At 52.6% G+C, this 22,622-nt stretch overlaps 1 protein-coding gene across 1 annotated transcript in view; it reads left to right on the top strand.

Moving 5' to 3' along the window:
- The first annotated feature begins 6 nt into the window (after positions 1 to 6).
- Positions 7 to 22,622, top strand: part of WNT7A (Wnt family member 7A) — a 61,838-nt gene continuing 39,222 nt past the window's right edge. Inside the window, exons 1-2 of the mRNA XM_029917285.1 lie at positions 7 to 182; positions 5,208 to 5,434. Coding sequence (XP_029773145.1) covers positions 112 to 182; positions 5,208 to 5,434 — 298 coding nt within the window. The 5' untranslated portion in view covers positions 7 to 111. The remainder of the gene's footprint in view (positions 183 to 5,207; positions 5,435 to 22,622) is intronic.

Below are 22,622 nucleotides of genomic sequence, written 5' to 3'. Positions count from 1 at the left end.
CGGGGACGCCTCGGCCCGCGCCTCCCGGGCAGGCTATGTTGATAGTCCCGCCGGGGCCGGCCCGCGGGATTAGCACAGCCCGGGCCGCGGCCCCGGCGGCCAGCGGGGACTATGAATCGGAAAGCGCGGCGCTGCCTGGGCCACCTCTTTCTCAGCCTGGGCATGGTCTACCTCCGGATCGGGTAAGGGCCGCTCGCATCTCCTGCACACGTGTCCCGGCAAAGTTGGTGTGGCCTGGGGAGGGGGGTCGGCGGCCCGCCACCAACTTCTTCGGCCCCTTGGGGCGGCTGGGTGGGCGCGGTGCGGGAGCCATGGACGCACAAAGGCCCCCCCGCAGGCGGGCGCCCCAGGGGCGCGCACAGCTCTAGAGACTCCCCTTGAGGTTCGGCCATCCTGAGGATGTCGGAGTCTGGAAGCCCCGAGAACCAGAGGCAACCAGCAGGGACGGTCCGGTTTGGCGGTCTCCGAAGATAGCTAGCTGCTGCAAAGGGTCAGCCCCTTTAAGGGACACTTCTGACCCAGGCATGGGAACAGCAGGTCCTGCGGGAGCTCCGGAGGAGCCGGGAGCCAGAACGACAGCCGCTCCCAAGGAGCTCAGCCCCCGGAGCCCGAGAAGAACTCTGTACACAGAAACGCGGGCACAGCCACTCCTGGAGACAGGGCAGTCCCGGGGTGGCAGCCGGGGCTGGTTCCGCGCAACAGGGAACAGGTACCTAGAGGGAGGGTCCTTCGCTAGCAAAAACACAAACCGCTGCTCAGAGCCCTGACACCAGCCGATTTCCAAGGACCCTCATACTCCGGGAGCCCTTTCCTAGGCCAAGGGGACAGCTCCTCCCATCCCCAAAGAACACACACAAAGGTAGGACGAGAGATGGCCCTAGATACCCAGAAAGACAAGCTCGCAGAGCCAGCGCCAGAGAGAGGCGGGCCACCCCGCCCCCTAAACTGGGCACCAGAGTCCGCCGGCGCGCCTGCGGAGCAGCCCTCCCCGCTTCACTCCGGCATTTCGGTGGAGGTGGGGCCTGAGTCGGCGCTCCGGCTGGAAAGTGGGAGGGGGTGGCTAGGGATGCGTCTCGGAGCGGCAATTGCAGGGCCAGTCACCCTTTGTACTTAGGAGATAATGCCTGTGAAGCAGAGGGGCGGGGGTGGGGGCCTTTAGGGACTGATAGAGGTTCTGGCGCTAAAGAAAGGGCCACCTTGGCAGGTTTCACACAACCTGCTTTTCCCACCTCCAGCAGTGACCCCCCCCCCCCGCACTGCCCCCGCCCATCCCCAGGCCGCTCGGCTTGGGGAAGGGGCAGACTGCGGGGGCGGCGGCGAGGGGGTGTGTGTGGCAGAGCCTTTGTGTTTTGCCACAACCACTCCTCCCCTCTTCCCACCCCGCGTCTCCGGTCGCAAGTTGAACGGCCGCCGCCGCGAGCAGGTGCGCGCAGAGCGGACGAGGCGGCCGCCAGCCGAGACCGAGGACCGAGAGGCGACCGCAGGCGGAGAGGTGGCTGCGGGGCCCGGGCTCTGTCTGCCTGCGGGTGTGTTTAAAGTGTTATTGATTCATCCGCGTCTGGGTGGCTTTTCTTTTTCTCCCTGCTTTAATCTTCATCTTGGCCCGCGCCCCGCCACCCCGCGCGCATCCAGCATCCAGGAAGCCGGTCGGGCTGATTGGCGCTGGCCGCGTGAGGCTTTATCTTCTTTTTAATTAGAAACGGGCGGGCGGAGGGACCGGGGAAAGGAGAGAAAGGGAAAACAACAGAAAATAACCTCCCCTGGCTGCCCCGCCCGCCGGACCTCCCGCCAGCTTGGAGACCTCACTGGCCCTGAGGGGGCCCAGCTGCCCTGTAGGGAGGGAGGGAGCTATGGATGGCGCTGGCCTTCAACACCACAATCGCCCTTTGGGGCAGGGAGAGGTCCAGGTCAGAAGATGGAGCTGCAGGGTGAATCTGGCCCAGCCCCACTGCTCCCTGAGCTCGGGTTATCCGTCTGTAAAATGGACAAGAAGGGTAAAGTCCCAAGGACCTTCAGAGGCCTTCCTGCTCCCAGGGTGTGACTGGGTTCTCCCTGCTCAGGGCTGATGATAGGGCATCTGTGGTATTCCCAGTTAATGTGGATAGTTCAGTTGTCTCAAGCACGATCCCCTTGTAATGATCCAATCCAATAATAATACAAACCACAACAGCAGCATACTTACTGAGTACATACTATGTGCCTGGTACTCGCTATGTTTTACTTTTCACAACAACGCTGTGAGATGAGGACTAATGATCAGTTTCCTCATGTTAGTGATGGGGAAGCTGATGTACAGAAAGGGGATGTAACGCACCCAAGACCACACAGCTAGTCAGTGAAGGAAGCTTGGATGGCACTCTAGGCCGGACCTCTTAGCTGCTAGATTATTGTTTCTGAGTTTGTGACCCCAATATAGCATCATACTCAGCTGGTGTAGGAATTCTCTGGGGGTCACAGGTTCCTCCTGACTTGTGGCCAAAACGTCTCCGCTTGACAATCTATGCCAACCTCTTCCTCAGACATTTCAAATAGGCTGGCTCTCAGTGCCCAAGATGAATGGACGGGGTCTTTACCCAGGCTCCAGTTTCAGACCCGTGACCCACTAGCCTCCAGATCTCAATCGCTGTGACCCTCAGTTATCAGATAATGTGAAATGGATGTGGTGGCGCCTGCCCACCAGGGCTGTTCAGGAAGCTTCCGTGTATCTAATGTGTGCAGCTGCACCTGCCTTACTGCCTTGGCGGGGTAGCGATGTTGCAAAAGTTCACTTCGATATTCGCGCACATTTGTGGGGCACCTGCTATGTCCTCCATGGGTACTTATCCTGAGTGGCATTTTTGAAGCTCGATAAATCATTCATTCAGTAGCCATTTAGTGCACCAGCAGACAGCCTCCGTGTCCCCAAAGAGCTCATAGTCTAATAAGACAAGTGGGAACGAAGTGGGCAAAACCTAACACATATATTAAAACATTTCGGAAGACCGTAAGTCATCAAGAGAATTAAGGAAACAAAACAGAGACTGATGGAAAGTTATGAGAGGTGGGATGGGGAGGCAGGTTCCCTTAGCTGGGGTGGTCAAGGAAGGTGTCCCTTGAGGTCACATGAATGATGGCAAGAGGCCAAGCCTGGGAATCTCAAGGGATAAAGAAATTCCAGGGAAGGGGATAGGTAAGGACAAAGGGCCTGAGGCAAGAAGAGGGCATGTGTGAGGCAGGAGTGGAGGGAAGGAGGGCAGAAGTGGTCCCTTATGTGCTTGGAAAGGAGTGGGGTCCCTTCATCTCCTGTGCCATTGGTACACAGAGGCTCGCTTTAAGAAATTCCAATTCTAGAACAACTTCCTGTAGCTGAGCCCCAGGATGGAAAGTGTGAGGCACTTCGCCCAGGGCTGGCAGTGACCTTCAATAAATGGAAGCTCTTATTATTATAACCAGAGTGAGGCATCAGGGGTGAGGGCTTCTCTTTAAAAGATCCAGAGTGTGGACCATCTTTGTGTAAAGGGAGGGCTACCTGTACCATCAGGGTTACCACTGGAGCCTGTCTGGAGTTATCTTGATATTAGGAAATGGCCCCACCCTCAGGCCAGATACCCACGAGTCACTCTGACGCCTGTCTTTCCCTCAGACCCTACCCCATCCCTCCCCTCAGCTCCATCAGGTTTGGTCAGCTCTATCTGCAGCCCCCCCCCCCACTGTTGCCAAGGCTAAGCCACCCTACCTCTTACCTGTCTGTTCTACCTTCTCCTGCTCGAACACCCCACAGTCCTCTCCCCCATGGGGCTGGAGGGAAGGGGTCCTGTGAGCTTCCCTGCTTACAGCCTTTCAGTGCTTCTGGATGCACTTGAGAAAATTCTAGCTCTCCACCAGATCCTCTCCCCAGACCCTCCCGTTCCCGGAGCCTGAGGCATCAGCTTCTGTGGGTTCTTTCTGCAACAAGCTTGTGTCCCTCCCAGAACTTCGCATGTGCTGTTCCCTCTGCACAGATTACTCTTCCCCAGACCTTCCCATGGCTGCCTCCTGGCCGTTCAGGCCCTGCTGCGCTGCACCTCCCCAGGGAGACCCTCCTTGACCACCCTAGCTAAAGCGGCCCCCCCGGATGCCATCACAGTACCTTCATTTACTTTCCTCAGAGTGCCCATCACTGTCTGAAATGGTCCGTTTTATTCATTTGTCAAGTGGGTGTCTTTCCTTCCACAGTTGCTGGAGGGAAGGCCTTTGCCTCTGTCCCAGCATGGCGCCTGCCACTTGGTAGGAGTCCAGACGTACCTGTGCAGAGAATGAGTCAGGAACATGGGAAGTGTTACAGCTCTGCTATAGGCATCCTCTAGACAGGTCATGCCTGGACTGGGATACACATGCTCCACTGGTGTGTGGGAAGAAAGTACTAGAACTTCTATTTGCAATTACTTTTTAAAGATTTTCTTTGTAATAGAACATGTACATACTTACCAGAGAGTATATATAATATGTACAAGCAGTTGGGTGGGGTTTTTTTAATTTAAAAAATTATTTTAAGGTTAATATTTGAGGGAGAGAGAGAAAAAGTGAGAGGGAAGCGGAGGGGCAGACAGTTAGAAAGAGCGGGAGACACAGAATCAGAAGCAGGCTCCAGGCTCTGAGCTGTCAGCACAGAGCCCAACGCAGGGCTCGAACACACGGACCATGACATCATGACAGATACTTAACTGACTGAGCCACCAGGTGCCCCAGGGGTTGCTTTTTTTCTTTTCAAATGCATGTCTGTGTGCCGACAACCACCCAAAGGCATGCTGCCTGAAACTTCATGGTCACCATTCCCTGGCTCGCCTTTGCAGCTTTACCATCCAGAGAGGATTCCTAAACCATATTGGGTTTTATTTCGCATAATTTTAAATTTCATCTCAATTGAACCCAACCATGACTATGAGGGCAACTTACTTTGTGCACATTATGTTTGTCACGTATGTCATTTTTTTGTGTGTATCTTAAAAGGAAGTCAAGCCTCACTGATATTGAATATACATATTACAAAAGTACTGATAGGGCATAAAAGAAGGAATAAATGTGGGTTGGAGGTGCAGTATCAAAAAGCTGGGACCCTTGCTGGGAGCAGCAGGGGGCAGGCGGGGTGGGGGGGGTGCCGCCAGGGCCAGACACCTTGGGAGGGCTTGCAGGCCTTGCCCTCCACCTTGCTGGGCTAACACTCCATCTCTCTGTGTCCCCTGCTCCAGCGGCTTCTCCTCGGTGGTAGCTCTGGGCGCGAGCATCATCTGTAACAAGATCCCAGGCCTGGCTCCCAGACAGCGGGCGATCTGCCAGAGCCGCCCCGACGCCATCATCGTCATAGGAGAAGGCTCACAAATGGGCCTGGACGAGTGTCAGTTTCAGTTCCGCAATGGCCGCTGGAACTGCTCCGCACTGGGGGAGCGCACCGTCTTCGGAAAGGAGCTCAAAGTGGGTATGTGCTCACCGGACACCGTAGGCCAGGTCTCACAGGCCGCGGGAGCCCTCTAGGACCCTCGCACCTGCCCTGTGTGGGAATGCTCCCTAATATGGGGTCTGCAGGTGTCACAGCTTGAATTCAGATGTCCCGGTGGGGGCCACCTCTAATTTGAATCCAGACCACCCCAACCATTTATGGCCAAGTTGAAAAACAGAAACCAGTGGCCTAAATTCTGACTGGCTGATATGGCACTGCTGTTTCTTTCAGTTCAAGACCAATTAAAAAAATAAAATAACTATTTCACCAAAAAATAGGAATTTATAGCTTCTTTTAAAAAATCGGCAGATCTACTGATAACTTATAAATGCGTGTATATAGTTATAATGGGGTCAAGCTGAGAATGCAGTTTCTTTACATGGAGCCAGGGCAGTCCGGTCACTGCTACGGTCCCCACCACTCCCTGTTACCACTGAGGCCCCTTGTATGACTCACCAGACCATGTTGGGCATTTGAATTTGTAATTCGCGATTGGTGGGAGTTGTGGGTTGGTTGAACATGCATACACCGGCATGCATGTGCACCACGCGCGCGCGCACACACACAAAGTGTCAGGCCACACATTTGGTTTTCAAAGCAACTGTGACAAAAGCCTGGTGGTTTTTGGCGTCTGGTCATTGGGAAGCCCCCACACTTGAAATGGCCATGTTGTGTGTCTTGCTTGGATGTGTCTGGACTAGGGGGGCAGGAACACGAGTGGGCTTGCTGCTAAGCTGTGAACATCCCTGAAAGTGAGTCGGCCTCACGTGTCTTTGGGGGGGAGTGGTTCGGCCGGCCTTCTGGACTGCTCTGAAGGCACCCCTGATTCTCCCTCTCTCCTCAGCCCCAACATCAGCAGGTTGTGGACACTGAAGAGATCCATCCCACATCCAGCTATCTTTCTGGGTCCTTACATTCTCCCCCTAAGGTCACACCGAAGGGCTCCCAGCTGCCCCCATCATTCCCTCAGACCTTCCTGCAGGCAGGGTCCTCCCTTGTAAATGAAAAGCAGATCATGTCATTTCTCTACTTAACACTCCATGGAGGCTTCTTCTTGTCTCAAAATGCTGCTGATGTCTGCCCCCCATCTGCCCCCCGCTTGCCCCTTGCCTTCCAGGGCCTGTCCTGTCTCCAACACACAGCACACTGGGTCCTGCTCTGGAGCCCCAGCACTGCAGTTCCTTCTGCCTCAGATCCTTTCTCACAGGCAGCACCCTGGAGCCCCTGCTCTCTGCATGCATCTCTCCCTCCCAGCAGCCAGGCCACCCAGGGCCTCCCTTGGTCAGGGGGGTGTGAAGTCCCTGCTCACTATGAAGCTCCAGCCCATCCACCAAGCCCTCGGCACTGTCTGAATATTCCTCACCTGTTGGGGATGCCGGGTCAATGAGGACTGGGGGTCCCCTGTCACAGTCACCACTGGATGTTTCCTTCCTCCTTCTTGGAAGGAAGAACAGTATCATCTTGGTCCTAAGCAGGTCTTGTTTTGTCATGATCTTCTGTTGGCCCTTGATAACTCACACTTGAGTGGGAAGGAGCACAGCTCCACGGGGAGGGTGGCAGGGGGCGTGTCGGCCTCTTGTGGAGCTTCTCTCCACCCGCGTGCCCTTTCTGACATCTTCAGGGTTAGAATGTTGCCTTGCACCACTTGCCCTTCCTTCTCCCTCTTCCCAACCTCAGGGCGGACTTTTCAGGTGGAGAACTGAGGCCCAGAGAGAGGGTGGGTCACTCCTTGCTCACACCACGGGGTGGCATCAACACCAGGACTCCAATTTAGGTTGCTGAAATCCCTATCCTGGGAGCCTTCTGTCAGCACCTGTGGTTTTTCTGCCATCTCCTGCCCCCCTGGGACCTGCTTAAAGACAGCAAGCAGCAAGCCTTGGAGTTTGTCTTTCTGGGCTCTTCCTCCGTGCTCTCACCCTCATGGGGTTGCCTCCTCCTAGCAATGACCAGCCAACAGGCTGCCTTGTAGGTGAGGCATCGAGAGTGTAGTCCTTGCCTTTGGAGGCTCTGGCCATCAAGACCACAGTCTGGATGGCAGGAAACACTGCCTTTGAAGAGACTTCCCAGAAGCCTCCTGGCCCACCCCCTCCATACTTCTGCTTCCATCTCATTGGCCACAACTCAGTCATATAACCACGCCTAGCTGCAAGGGAAGCTGGGAAATGTGGTCTTTTATTCAGAGTAGCTATGAGACCAGCTAAGGATCTGTGAATGAGAAGGAAGGGGAAAGCTGATACTGGAGTGGGAAGCTCCACCCCCCCACCCAATCCCCCACTCCCCTGCCCCCCCTACGCCCCCCCCCAGCATAGTTCTCCATCCCATGCTGAGACTGGGACCAAAAGGCTCACCTTCCACCACCTCCTCAGCCTCCTTCTCACGCCTTTGTCTCCCCTTCTGGATGTTCCAGATTTTACTGTATAGATCTCAGGAGAGGGTCAGGGGTGTGAAGCAAAGGCCTCTAGGATGTTACAAACTGAAACCCAGTTCGAGCCACCTCAGGTGAAAAGGGGAATTTATGTCCACCCAAGTCACTGGAAAGGCAGGGATGGTGCTGAGTTTTGACTGGCTTGAACCAGAGGTGGTGCTGGCCTCTACCAATGCCAGAAATGCCTCATGGGGAGGCAAGATGACTGTTCAAGTGCCGTCACCACAGCTCCCAGGTTATAGAACTGCAAGGAAGGGCTTTAGCCTTTCTCTGACTGCACCTACAAAAGTCCCAAGGGTCATCCTGCCTGGATCAGCTACCAGGGCTTGACTTTTGGTCATGTGTTCATCCCAAACCAATCACAGTGGCTAAGGGCAGCAGTGATTTTGTTGGCCAGGCCTGAGAGCCCCACCTAGACCATCTCCCAGGGGAGTGGCTCGGCTCACGGGTCCATTAACCAGCTGGGGCTGCTGTAACAAAGAACACAGGCTGGGCGCTTAGGCACAGATGTTTCTCTTGTCATAGATCTACAGGCCGGAAGTCCAAGATCAAGGTGTCAGCAGGTCTGATTTCTTTCGAGGCCTCCCTCCTTAGCTTGCAGATGGCTGTTGTCTTACTGTGTCCTCACATGATCTTTCCCCTGTGCGCAGGCCCCTTGATATCTCTAAGGGGTGTCCTAATCTCCTCTTCTTACAAGGACACTTGTCAGATTGGATTAGGACCCACCATAATGGCCTCATTTTAACTTAATTACTGCTTTAAAGGCCATACCTTCAAATACATCTTATCCTTTGTCATATTCTGAAATACTAGGAGTTAGAATTGCAACACATTGATTTTGGGGAGGACAGAACTCAGTCCATAACAATGAGCAACCCGGTTGTAGAATGGTCCATGGTTTAGGGAAAGGCATAGAGGGCGTGGTGGGTGCTCAGAGGTGAGACATCACTGGACGTGAAGATGACCCTTGTTCCGGGTCTTCAAGGATAGGAAGAATTTCACCAATGGATGGGATCCCTGGCAGAGGGAACCGTGGGGCAAAGACATGGACATTGGCTTGCTAAGATCTTGGACAAGGCTCTGTAGCCTCAAGAGTTGGGGGGGTCAGAAGTCTCGGATGAGATTGCAGGCCAGCTATTCAGGGGTCTTGAATGCCAGGGATTATTGGAATCCACAATATTGGCAGCCACAATAGTGGTTCCACACTGGTTTTATCAACTGCTACTCTGTGTGGCCCCTGGGGACTTAAGAAGGCATTCACTCCTCCCCCTTCAGAATTTTCCTTTTCTGAAATAATCCAGTGAACGCCCCTTGAATCCACCACCCAACACAACGTCTAGAACAAGAATGGGTAACTTACATCCACCCCTGTGAGCGTCACCTGTGCACCTCCTGCATCTTCCCACCAAGCCATACTTTATCCTGAATCATGGGTTTCCCATTCCTTGCTTGTTTATGTCTGTCTTATCATATTGATATAGTCCCCAGAATTAAATTATTTGGTTTTAGTTCTATTTCATTTTATAAAGAAATTACATCATCCTATATGAAATCTTTTGGAATTTATTTTTTTCACTCACTAGTAATAAAACCCATCCACATTGTTCCTTTAGCTATTGTTGATTCATTTTAGCTGGGGTAATAGACCCCAATCTATGCTCCCATGCTTTTGGTCATGGGGCGTCTGGGTCACCTCTAAGCATTTGTTGTCACATTGCCACCACATGCCTCCTTGTTCACGTCTCCCAGGACCCATGTGCATGCGTTTCTCTTGGGTGTATACGGAGGAATGAAATTGCTAGTCACATGGTATGAATGTCAACCTGATTTCCACAGTGATTGTGCTCAGTGCCACTCCTGCCAGCCAGCAGTGTTGATCCCCAACACTTGGAATTCTCCAGACTTCATTTTTGCCTAGGGAATAGGTATAAAATGCTTTCTCACTGTCACCTTGATTTGCATTCTCCTGCATTCTCCTGAGAAGTGAACCCTCTTCCTGTACATGTTTATTCTTCTGCGAGTTGCCTGTTCATGCTTTTTACCCATTTTTCCATCCAGTTGTGTGTTCTTGCCTCAGGTTTGACCATGATGGTAGTAGTACTGGGTCATGGTGCAGGGGATTGAGGCTGGGTCAGGTGGCACCCCAGGCTATGGTGGCTCTCATGGGGTTCACTCTTTTGTCTTTTCATTGAGGATCCATGAGAACCAGGCACTGTGATTGCCCTTCCTCATGTATAGCCTCATCTGCCCCCTGATAGGAGGTCTGTCTATCTTCATCTCAGGCTTTGAGTGAGGCGGAGGCTGACCAAAGTCACATGGCTGTTTTGTGGCTGAGATAGGCAGTGAGTTCCCTGATGTCGGGAGATTCTTCCCTTCCTGTAAGCCTGCCAGATTTGAGATTCTCAAAGCTGCCACGCATTTGAGAAACTTGTCTTATTGCTGGGCCACGTGGCAGCCACGTGAGCACTGGGGTCAAAGTCACACGGCTGGGTTTCCATCCCAGCCCCACCACTACGTTGCTGAGGACTCTGAGAGAGTACCTTACCTCTCCTATCTCTGTCTGCCCATCTGCAGAATGAGGGAGTCACGTGGCCCGCCTTGCCTGATGGCAACATTGTGCAGGATTTAAAACCCTGGCACCTGTAGATTGGGGCCATCAGAAGGTATCTCTTTGCCCCTCCCAGGTGGCTCACGTGCCCACCTCAGATGAAGATGAGCTCAAGGAATTCGGGATGCATGCATTGGTTTTTATTCTTGGTGAAGAATGGAGAAGAATGGGGAGAGGCTACTGGTACAATTGAGAATCTAAGCTCACCATTTTGATTCTACCTATGAAATGTATCTGCCAGTCTGTCCACTTCTCACCAGCTCCACCACCACCTCCTGGTTCCAAACCTCCATCTTTAGAGAGTCGTTGCCCAAACAGCTGCATCGAACTCCTCATGTGCCCCTGCCCCCAGCCGCGCGCCCACCCAGCATAGCATCTCCCCAGGATTGCTCTAATCATGGCAGCCCCCCTGTGTAAAACCCTGCAGTGCTTTCCTGTTCCTCTGGGAATAAAATACCGACAGGCCCCTGGTCCTTTACAGACCCCTCTGACTTGCACCCAGATCCCATCCCCACTCCATCTCCAGCCCCTGTCCACTCCAGCCCCTCTGCCTTTCTTTCCACCCTCAGGCATGCCAAAACCCTTCCCATCTTAAAGCCTTTGTCCTGGCTTGCCCCCTCTGCCAGAATGCTCTTTTGTCCTTCCATTCAGGACACCCCTGTGTAGCGTCCACCACCCATCCCTATCTCCCCCTTACCTTGTCCGATTATTCGTATCACTTCACTACTCCCCTGTTTGCTCATTTGTGGAGCACTGTATAACAGTTCAGCCCCGAGACCGCCTGCTGGTCCTTTTCCTGGCTTCCCAACTTACCAGTGGTGGACCTTGACCACACGGTGATAGTAATAGTGTCTGCTCCTGTGACCCATGGGTTGAGATCATTTAGACTCCATGAAACATTCAGAACTGTGCCTGGCACATAGGATGTTCTCTGAAAACCATAGTTGTGATGTTGTTATCATCCATCTCTTGGGCCAGATGGCAGCTCTGTGAGGAAGCAGAGGCCTCTAACATAGTGCCTGGCACTTGGAGGACATGATGACCACAGATGGGCACCAGAGGATATGGGGCCTCCGTGGGTACTGGGGCAGGGAGAAGGGTGAAAGGGAGTCGCTGTCAAGTAGCGGCAGGTAAACTGCTTGCCCCAGCATCATGCCGGTCTCCACCCAAATGCCACCTCTTCCAGAAGACCTTCCTTGACTGTCCACCCTGAGATTGGTCAATCTGTTCTGATGTCTTTACAGCACTTTCTGCCCTCAGAAGGGACATTGCTTACTTTTGCAAAGACGTGTCCAATATCAATCTTCTTCCTGGCTATGGGGGTGTCCATGGGACCCAGGTCTGTCAAGCATCTTCTTCTGGACTCCCTGCACCCCCCCACAGGGCCTGGCACACAGTAGGTGCTCAGGACACACCTGAAGAAATGCATGACCCCATAGCTCCTTTCTATGCTGTGTGCCAGCAGCTGCTCTGAGCCCTTGAGGACAGGGCCAGATGTCATTTTTCTTCTGACTCCCAGGTTGGCCGCACCTGACACACAGGAAGCACTGTTCCCTCTGTTGTGTGAGCATCCTTTCCCGCACATTTTCATTTGAATCCATTTAACCTGGCATCCTGTTGTTTCTCCCTTCCACCTTTGCATTGGCTTCAAAGCAGGGAAAGATACCAGTTAGGCCAAGGCCTAGGGAAGACCCCTTCCCCACGGCATGATTCAAAAAGACCTGTTCCCAGGATCTGTTCAGCAGAACGGTACTGTCCACCCCCTCCCTCCTCCACCAGCATCTCTGGAGAAACCAAGGAGGATTCCCTGGATGATAAATTGAGGAACTCAGAAAGCTATGCTTTCCTACTTAGGGGGCCAGAATGCCTACCAGCATATTAAAGGCTCTGAAAAGTGTTACAGACAAGAGAGCAGCTTGAGCAGGCTTTCCTGCAGGGTTCACTCATCCCTGACCTTGGACTCACTGACCGTCTGGTGCAATTGCTCTGCAGAGGCACCCCGCCCCCCTCGACCCACAAGAAACACCACTCTGGAGACTCTCACAGATTGATGAGGCTCATGACATGGGCTTCAGACTAACCAGGGAATTGACCTATTATATTCACTTGCACTCAAGTCAGTGAGTGACTTGGGTGGCCTAGCAGAGGCGTGTCCTAGCTTCTGACACTGACATGCACGGTGAAACGTATTCTAGTCAGCATTACCCTTGAAAGTTCCTTCCATAAGCCATGAAATTCAGAAACCCTTGTTTGTTACAGTAAAACATTCATATGAATGATAATATATACATAGTAACACACAGTATAGAATGAAGAGTATGTGTCTAAAATACAAGTATACCTATTAGTTCTCTCTCATCTTTTGCTTCCCCATATAAGTGAGATCACACACTATCTATCTTTCTCTGACTTATCTCACTTAGCATAATGTCCTCAAAGACCATCTATGTTGTCACACATAGCAGGGGGTCCCTTCTTTTTGATGGCTGAATAATATTCCATCACATATATGCATATATGTGTGTGTATATGTGTGTGCATATATATATCATGTTTATACATAACATTTTTCACTTTATATATATCACATGTATATATCACATATATGACATTTATATACACACATGCATATCACATGTATATATCACATTATATATATGATGTTTATATATGACACTTATATATATCACATGTGTATATATCACATAATATATATATGATGTTTATATATCATGTTATATGTATCATATCTATATATATCATGTGTGTATATGTCACATTATATATTGATGTTTATATATCATGTTATATATATCACATCTATATATCACATATGTATATATCACAGAATATATATGTTTATATATCATGTGTTATATATCACATTTATATATGTCACATGTGTATGTCTCACATATATATGACACATATATATCACATCTCTATATATGACATGTGTATATATCACATTATATATATACACATATGACGTTTTCTTTATCCGTTCATCCACTGAGGAACCCTGAAGTTGTTTCCACACCTGGGCTGTTGTAAGTAATGCCGTTGTGAGCAGTGGGTGCAGGTGTCTTTCCAAGAGAGTGATTTTGTTTCCTCTGGGTATGTACCCAGAAGTGGGATTGCTGGATCATATGATCATCCTATTTTTACATCTTTGAGGAACCTCCATACCCGTTTTCACAGTAGCAGCACCAATCAACATTCCCATACACACAGTGTTTTTATTTATTTTTCCTTGGGTGCTTTTGGTTGAATCTGTAGAACGTAAATGCTTATGGGATCACACACCGAAAGCTCCCCCTGCCTCATCGCGTGTCTGCCACTCGTCCATTTATGTGTCCCACAGATATTTGCTAGAATCTTCTGTGAACTGGCTCTGCCCTCAGCATGCTCACACTTTGGTGAGGACAGACAGCAGCATCAGAGCTGAATTGTGCCCTGGAATCTGATAGGAGAGGAGAGGGCATCAGGTGGGTAGCCTGCAGGGGCCATCTGTGATGGGCTGGTCCACACTCGAGGGGGGAAGGAGCCAGTCAGGGGAGAAGCAGTCAGGGTAGGCTTACAGGTGTGACCCAGCCCGGGAGCCAGCAGAGGTGGGGAGGGGGGTTCAGAGTGTGATCTGGGTGTGGGGGAGGGAGGGCAGAGAGAGGCTGCAGAGAGAGGTGGGCATGAATCAATCCAGCAGGGCTTTGCCTGGGAGGGGAGCTGTCAGAAGAATTTCTTTCCCTGTGTCAGGGGAGAGACAGGATGTGGGAAGATAATCACATTCTTAGCACATATAGAAATTTGCTCTGTCCCCAGCATTATTGTCAACAAAGAAATGGTGATTTCCCGACACGCAGGACGGCTGCATTCTTTTCCAGATACTCACGACCTCCTGTTTGGTACTTCCCCCCCGGAATTTTTCCAGGGATGGGCACAGATGACCTAGGATTCGGGCCCTGGGAGGGGAGTACCACCCTCCTGTGTGACTTTAATGCACACCCAGTGACTTTAATGCATTTCTGGGCTTTCGTCCCTGTGGCATTTGTCCCCACTTCTTTAGAGCGGGGTGACCTTCTGGGGCCTAGATTCCCTCGGCTGGGAATGGCTCATCTTTTTACCCATTTTGGGCTGTGAAAACAGCCCAAGCACATATCTGGTGGGCTAATGACTGCTTGGGAGGATGGGTTCGAGGCCTTTCCTGTGAGTGAGAGAGACAGAAGCAAGGGGCAGACCAGCTCCACTTTCTCTCTGCCGTTTCTTAACAATGCACCATCTTGCCTGAGCGAAAGACCTATTCTTTCCCTATTCTTGCTTAGAACGCAGCTCACAAAGGACTTTTTGTCTCCTTTGCATTTTTTTTGCAAGCCTCAGTTCATCCTGGGTTTTAGCTCTCCTGACACTATTCTTTGAGATGAGTCTTTTGTTATAAAGTTCTCTTTCCAGCTTTCATATGGTGGACAGACAGACAGACACACACACACACACACATACACACATGCTTACACGCCTTTACGCACACTGTCATTCACTCATTCAACTATGAAGGCTTCACAGATAAATAATCCAGCTCCCCACGATCTAGTGGGAAGAGATAGAATTCAATCCAATACAAAGTAAGGAGAGCTGAGGTGCTGGACCACCTTAGCTGAGGGAGGGATGTCAGGGAAGCCCCACAGAGAGGGGACACTGGAGCTGGTTAACCAATAACGCATCTTATAAGAGCTACTGTTTATTGATCCCTTACCAGGTATGGATGGATTCTGTCAGGTGGTTTGGTTTTTTAACCATCCAAGTGACCTTGGGAGGTGATTATATTCCCAACTTACAAAGGAGGAAACTGAGGCGTTGAGAGGTCAATGAATTCCTCCACGGTCCTGCTACTGGGAAGTGGAACTAGGACGTGAACCCGGATTTATCAGCCTCCAGGGCCCTGCTTTGAAAACACTTGGCTAAGCTGCCTCTCACCAAGCAGATGGGAAGAACATGTCCAGGCTGAAGGAACAGGGCACGCAAAGGTGTGGAGGCAAGAAGGGGCCGATGTCGACCCTTCGTGGATGGTCAGCAGTATGTTCTGGCTTTGCCCAGTGAGAAGAGAGACTCTTAGGTGAAATGAGGCAGGAGAAAAGGGTGGGGTCTGGGGGCCTGCACACACCTCTCCCCCAGTTTCCAGCTCTAAGGGCCTTTTTTTCTTAGCCAGGCTCAGCCCAGACATTAACTCCCAGCAACCACAGTTCTTCCGGTTGTTTGAGAGGCTCTCTAGTTCCTCTGCATGGAGACAGCCAGATGTGGCATTCTGAGCCCAGAAGGGCTGAGCTGCCGTGCCACAGGACTGGCAAAAGCAACCTTTTTCCATCTGTATATTTTCCAAATCATCATATATTTCAGCCCGTGTCACTGCAGATTGCTCACTCTCTGACCCATTGGCTTTAAATAGCAAAAGAAAAAAAAATACAATGCACTTTGTGGTTTCCAGTAAGATACCGTAAATACACCCAGATAATATTCCGGTGCAAACCATTTACAGTGGCTGCCCAGGGCGGTGGAATGGAATCTTTCGGGCAGGCTTGGTCATCAGTTTATTTCCTCTGTACCCACCGGGATCGTTATGGAGCTGGACTGTGCGGAGGGAACCATCGAGGCTCCCCATTTTCACCTCGGTGATAACGCTTTACTGAGCACCTTCTAGGGGCCGGGGCTTTTTACACAGAGGGTGCACTGATTCTTCATGGCAACTTGGCAGTGTCCTTCCTCATTTCACAGATGGGAGGGCTGAGATGTGGGGAGGCAGAGCCCTTGCTCGGGGTCCCCCAGCTGAATAAGGAGTAGAGAGGAAGGGCGCATAGGCTCCATCCTATCCGAGTTCTGAGCGGAAGCCGGCCACCTGGGCTTCTGGAGGGAAGGTTTACCTGGAGGTATGGGTGTCCTGAGAGTGAGGGAGGATGTGGGGGAGGTGAGCGTGTGGACCCCATGCTGGGAGCCAGGCAAAAAGCCTTGTTCTCATCCCCCTGGTCTCACAGAGTCGCTGGTGACTCTGGGCAAGTCCCCTGGGCTCTGTGAATCCTGTTGTCCCAGGAGGAACCCATGGGGTTTATGTCTGTGGCTCTGCGAGTCTATTCTCTGATTCTGAGGATGTGTGGAGCCACCGTGCAGGGCAGGATGATGGAGCCAGCAGAACCTTCCGCCGCCCTTGGTAGCTCCGGCTCCCCTCTGCCCCCTGCTCTACCCCATCAGGGTCACAACGTGGGTTGGGCCCGGAGCCCCCTCTCCTCACAGAGAGCTGAGCTCTAAAGGCATCACCCTGCGCACCGCGGCTCACAGCACTGACCTGATTTGTGTCCTCCCGAGTCCTCAGCTGCACCGGAGCAAAGTGATCATGCTGTCTGCTCCCCTGTGAAGGCAAGGCCATGTCCAAAACTCTCCTTTTGGTACCCCAGCCTCCAGCATGGTGCCTGTCATGTGACAGGCACTTAAGAAATATCTGCTGCGTGTGGCACAGGGCACAGGCTTGGCCCCCGAGGTTTGATGGAGGTCCTTCCTCTGTTCGTGGGCAGGCGGGGCAGGTAGATGGTCCAGGCAGCGAGGGGTAGGTCTGTTCTGCAGGGCGCGTGGCCAAGCCCAGCGTGGGCTGCTCGCGGGCTCCATGGGGGAGATCCAGGGAAGAGCCTGGGTTGTCCGGGTCAAGAGGACTGAGTGGGTGTCGTGAACTTGAGGCAGGAGAGTGAGCTGGCCTCCGGAGCTGAGCCAGGTTGCATCACCTCTCTGGCCTCAGTTTCTCCATCTGTAAAATGGTCCCTACCTCATATGGCAGTTGCCAGGATTGAGTTGATCTGTACTGAGTGCTTGGAAAGAGCCTCTCAAATAATAAGCATTTATGACTTTGCCCTGCTTATGATGAACTACGCCACTGGGCATAGGATGTCAACAGACACCCTAGAAGCACTCACTCTTGCAGATGTCTCAAAAGAGACTAATGAGGTGGCATTCAGGAAATCACCCAAGCAACTGAGAACAGGGGGTGTCCTGGGAGCCCTGAGCATGGCCAGGGTCGAGGGCATTGCCCCTGAGTGGTTGGAGATAGCATGTGACCTGGAAATTTGCAACCTGGCTCTGCCTGGGCAGGTCACTCTTCGGGGCCTCAGTTTTCCCACTGATAAATCAAGGCGTTGTTACTCACCTGGGATGGATGGGGTGTAACATGGCCTCTCACCCTAAGAGCCAGAGATTTTAAGATTCTGGAATCCTTTTCTGCCTTCTTCCTGCCATCAAAACCTGTTTGTAGCTTAGCAAGCCATCTGATTTGAATGGGGCTTATAAATTGTTTGCTGATGTGTTTTAACTGATAACTGAAGGCATCTCTTGACAGAAATAAAGGCATTTTGATAAGCGTCTCTGCCTCAAGCCAAAAGAATTTCTCTTAACCAAGGGCTTCCAGAGGCAATGAGGAGCCAGGAATAGAGGGGGGTGGGGCTGAGAAACAACATTTGGGTCTAGAATCCCAGTTCTGGCCAGTTTGTAGGTGGATGGCCTTAGTGAATCACTGTCCCCTCTCAGAGCCTCAGTTCCCTCATCTGTAAAATTGCAGAGAATTGCAGCCCAATGGGGCTGTTGGGAAATACAGAGAGCCAAGTGTGGGTCTAGCACATAGTAGGGGCTCAACAGATGTTACTTTCAGCCCTTCTCCTTGAACCCAAAGCCCCCATCAAAACCCCCAGCCTCTGGCTAACTCTGTGCTGATACGCTGGAGGAAGCAGGCTGCTTGGGCTGAGTTCGCCACTGCTCCCCACCCTCTCTGAACCTCTCAGTTGAGGTTGTTTTCCTGAGGAATAGGTGAGCATACTTTTCCAAAGTGTCTAGCCGCGGGAGCCTGGCAAATAAACCCTAAATAAAGGTCATGCGATTGTTGGCCACTGTTTGGAGCTTTTATTCATTTATTCATTCATGAACGCAACGGAATTTACTGAGTACCTACTATGTGTCAGGCCTTGGGGACCCAATGGGGAACATGACAGAGTGCTTAGCTTCAAGGAATTTATATTTCAGGGGGGAATGGGAGTGGTAGGTGTATGAGGAGCAGACAATAAGCAAATCAGTCTAAAACGGCAGGAGGGCTACGTAAAAAAACCAAATTGGGGGTGGGGGGAGTTTCTCTATCTCCTGACAGTGTGCCTGTAATTTTATATCATAATCTCTGCAGTGCTCACTGCCGTTTATTTAGGCACCAGCTTTGTGCCAGGTGAGACATATTTCTTCCTATAGAGTAGGTGACATGAACAGGTGTGGAAATGGAGGCACAGGGAGGTTAAGTGACTCACACAAGGTCATCCAGTCCTAGCAGGGTTGAAACTGGAATGCAGACCTGCTAGTTCATTCATCCCTCACACATTACGGTGGGGGGTGTAAACACTGGAAGCAAGACAGACGTGGTTGTGGTCGCCTTGTGAACCTGAAGCTTGGCTGTGCAGGCAGACAAGCTGGACCAGCCCCGTGCACTTGGCCCTGTGTGAGGCTGTCTTGCCCTTCGGGGCATAATGGAGCACGATGAGGCAAATGGGACCTGGAGGTAATGAGAACAGAAAAAAACAACGATGGCTGGCATACCCGGCTCTGTACTCAGCCCCTTCCCCTTGTTCTGTGGTTCAGTCTGCTCAGTAGCCCAGGATACACAGATGCTGCCATTATGCCCATTTCCCAGAGCAAACAGCAGAGGTTTAAAGAGGTTAACAGGCCTGATGTTAGATATGCAGGTAGCCTGAAACACAGGCAGTTTCCTTGGTGGTCAGATGGGCGGTAGGGGAGAAAGGGAGTTGGGATGGGGCAGTGCCAGTCCACTGTTGGCGGGCAAGACCAACATCAAGGTCAGTGGCAAGGTTCACAGTGACCCTTTAGCATCCAGAGGCATTGTACTTGAGCAGCCAGTACCTGGGTCCCCAGCAACCCCGAAGCCACAGTTTCGCCCACTTCTCAGTGGGTGCTGAGCTTGGCAGAGAGGGGAAGACCCTGGCCCATGACAGGACTTCAGTCTGGAGTGGGTTGTCCACCTTGAGCTCAGGGGACTTAACCGCATGGGGGCTCGACTCCCCTCCCCCAACCTAAGCGATGTGCCTGGGAGCGGGAGCCATGTTTAATCCGTTGTCTGCCCCTGGCTGTGGCATTGGTATGCCCTGCTCCGGGCTCAGCGAGACCAGGGGACCATCACTGGCACTGGGGTAGCGCAGCTGCATCCAAAATCACCACAGAGGGTGCTGGTCCCACCCCTCCCCGCCCTGCCCCTGGCCCCGCCTCCAGGGAGGAGTCTGGGAGAAGGGCAAGTCTGGATGCCAGGCCCGGCTCCCCGCCCCCTCCTCAATTTGCATACTCCCTTCCTGGTCTGATAAGGGGGACACAGTCTCCTTTCAGCTGCTGGGGCCTGCCAGCCGTGCCTGCCACACCTCCAGTCATTTAATCCCTGGGGACAGATCTGTATGGGGTGTCTGCAGGCCCAGTCTGCAGCTCAGCTCACTGCCCACCAGCTGGGTGGCCCCCGGCAAGCGGGGCCTTTCTCTTGGCCTCTGTTTCTTCAGCCATAAATGCAGATCAATGTTGCCTCCTACTCTTTAGCTCTTCAACCTCTCGTAAAGAACCGTTACTACCGCCATCAATAGAAGTTGTAGTAAGTCTAATACGTGGGGCCCCTTTCTCATACCAGGCTCTGTGCTAAATGCCTTGTCTTTGTTAGTTTCTAACCCTCTCAGCTACCCTAAGAAATTGGGTGATTGCCATCCCTATTTTATAGCGGGGAACCTGGAGCACAGAGATGTTAGGTGACTTACCTGAAGTCACACAGCTGACCCCCATCCTATTGTCTTTGTACTCTCCGTCCTGTTACTCTTTTCTTTGATGTCACTGAGGGTCTAATCTCACTGTTGGCTGAATCTGGTATATTATTTTCTTACGTGTTTCATACTCTGCTGTGAGCTGGTGACTGGCAATGTTATCTTTGCTTCTCGAGGGGTCTTAGGGGACGGCCAACCTGGGGCCTGTCTTCCCCCTTGACTTGGGAACCCCCAAGTATGCAGAGGGACAAGTCTGAACCAAATCTCAAAGGCAGGGACAAGGCTCCCAGTTTCCAGGCAATTCTGATTTCCTTGCACCTCGCCTTCCTACCTCCTGTTCTGGCAGGTCAGACCTGCCTGTTTATCATCCAGCTTTGCAGGGTGTGTGTGTGTGAGTGCTGACTCCCCCAACCTGCCCTCTCCAGAACTCTATCCCATCCTTTCCAGTGTCCTGCCCTGGTGGGACTCAGGGCCTGATCACCAGGCCTTGAGGCCTTAATCCGGAAGCTCCCCTTTCCTGCAGAGCCCAGAGATGCAAGATGGCCATATCCCATTCCCGAGTGTCCTGCTGGTGATCAGTTCTGTCTTCAGCACATGGTCCCCACACGTTCCCTTGCCTTCCTGCAAGCCGGCCGAGCGCTGGACGATCTGAAGCAGCATTTCTTAATGCTTAACGCCAGGAATTTCTTAATTCCCGACAAAAGTGTCGTCAGGAATCCACCCTGCCTCGTTGCCAGACAGGAGGTACAGCCCAGGCGTGTGTCCACTGTGTGGCTGTCCCCTGTCGATGCTGCTTCGTGCTCAACCCTCTGCAGGACCCCTGTTACACATGTGTGGTTCCTAATACGAATGTGATTGATAATGTGTGCAGGGTCAGGAACCTGGTGGGTGCTCCGGTCATGCCCTTTTCCCGTGTTCCAGAGGTCGAGGTGCAGTTAAAAGGAGAGAGTGCCCAGTTTAGGGGTGTCTGGCGAGCCAGGCACCGGGCCAAGCCTGTCATCACCACCCCTCTGGCTTCTGAGCAGCTCCTGTCCTAGGCACGGGCATCATCAGCATCTCACAAACAGGGAGACTGAGGCTCAGGGAGGAAGAGGAGTTTGCCTAAGTCACAGCCTGCACGCAGTGGAGCTGAGACTGGAGGCACTGTGTGGATGGGGGCGCCATGGACGGACTGGCACAGAATGGTGGAGCGAAGGGCCCTGGCACAGGAAAGCAGTCTGACGGGTAGACAGACCGGCGCATCTGCGAAGCGGGAGAGCAGTGGCTGGGGATGGGGTGGGAGGCAGGCTGCTTGTGTCTTAGCAGCCCGGGTGAGCGAGGCCAGGAGGCAGGTGGGGGTGGGTAGGGGAGAGACCTACCTGCATGTGCATCAGTGTGACCCGAGCTCCGAAGAGGCCTCACCCACTCCTCACCCACTGCTGAGATCACGTGCATCACAACCCTCTTCCTACCCCTTCATGCCTGGTTAGCCCTGCCTCACCTGCCAGCTCTGGGCGTGGGGTCTCTTTCTCCAGGGAGCCCTCCCTGAACCTCCACCCCACCCCACTGTGAGTGTGAACTTGCTGAGGGCTCACTTGGGGCTTCCCATACAGCAGACACTGCTCTCAGATCCATTTTGCAGATGGAGAGACTGAGGCTGAGGCAGAGAGGTTAAGAGGCGGAGTGGCCACGGCGCTGTGCCCCAGCTACTCAGGACCCTCTTATTCCACTTAAAGCCCTAGCACCATCCTGTGGAGCCAGTGCAAATCCTTCTAGGTAGTTCCCAGCCTCCTGGTAGGGCACAGCTGGGAAGACCTGTGGGAAAGCACTGCCTGGTGCTTCCCAAACTGCCTCCCTCTGCCAACCCCTCCTGTCCAGGCTCCTTCCTGCCCTCTTCCACCCTGACTATGGGCAGTCCCTCATCCCTTCCGCAGGCCTTACTTTCTCTGTCAGACTGATGTCTGAGGGCAGGGACACGAAGGGGGCCAGGTTCCAGCCTTCTCTGGAGAGGTCTAGTGAGAGGACCATGGAGAAGAGGAGGGGGTGGACCTGTCAAGGGCAGGGGACACGCAGCAATGATAACAGGGACCCATGAGCTGGGCACGGACCCAGGAGCTTGGCACAGACAAACTCTTAAGGTTCTCTGTCATTGCTTTGAGAAAGGGACGCTGCCTGTGTCCCCATTTTACAGCCGAGGAGATGGAGACACCGGGAGGGGGCGTCATTGGCTGAGAGTCCCAGAGCCAGGGATGGGTGCTCCTGGGAGTCAAGCCCCGGCCTCTGGCTCCAGAGGTGTTGAGGAAATGCGGCTTTGCAGCGTGTCACTGTGAGTGTGTGCTG

This window comes from Suricata suricatta, chromosome 12, assembly GCF_006229205.1.
Source record: "Suricata suricatta isolate VVHF042 chromosome 12, meerkat_22Aug2017_6uvM2_HiC, whole genome shotgun sequence".
In the NCBI taxonomy this organism is placed as follows: domain Eukaryota; kingdom Metazoa; phylum Chordata; class Mammalia; order Carnivora; family Herpestidae; genus Suricata; species Suricata suricatta.
The sequence above is the reverse complement of the archived record's forward strand: the minus strand, read 5'-3'. Positions and strand labels throughout refer to the sequence as shown.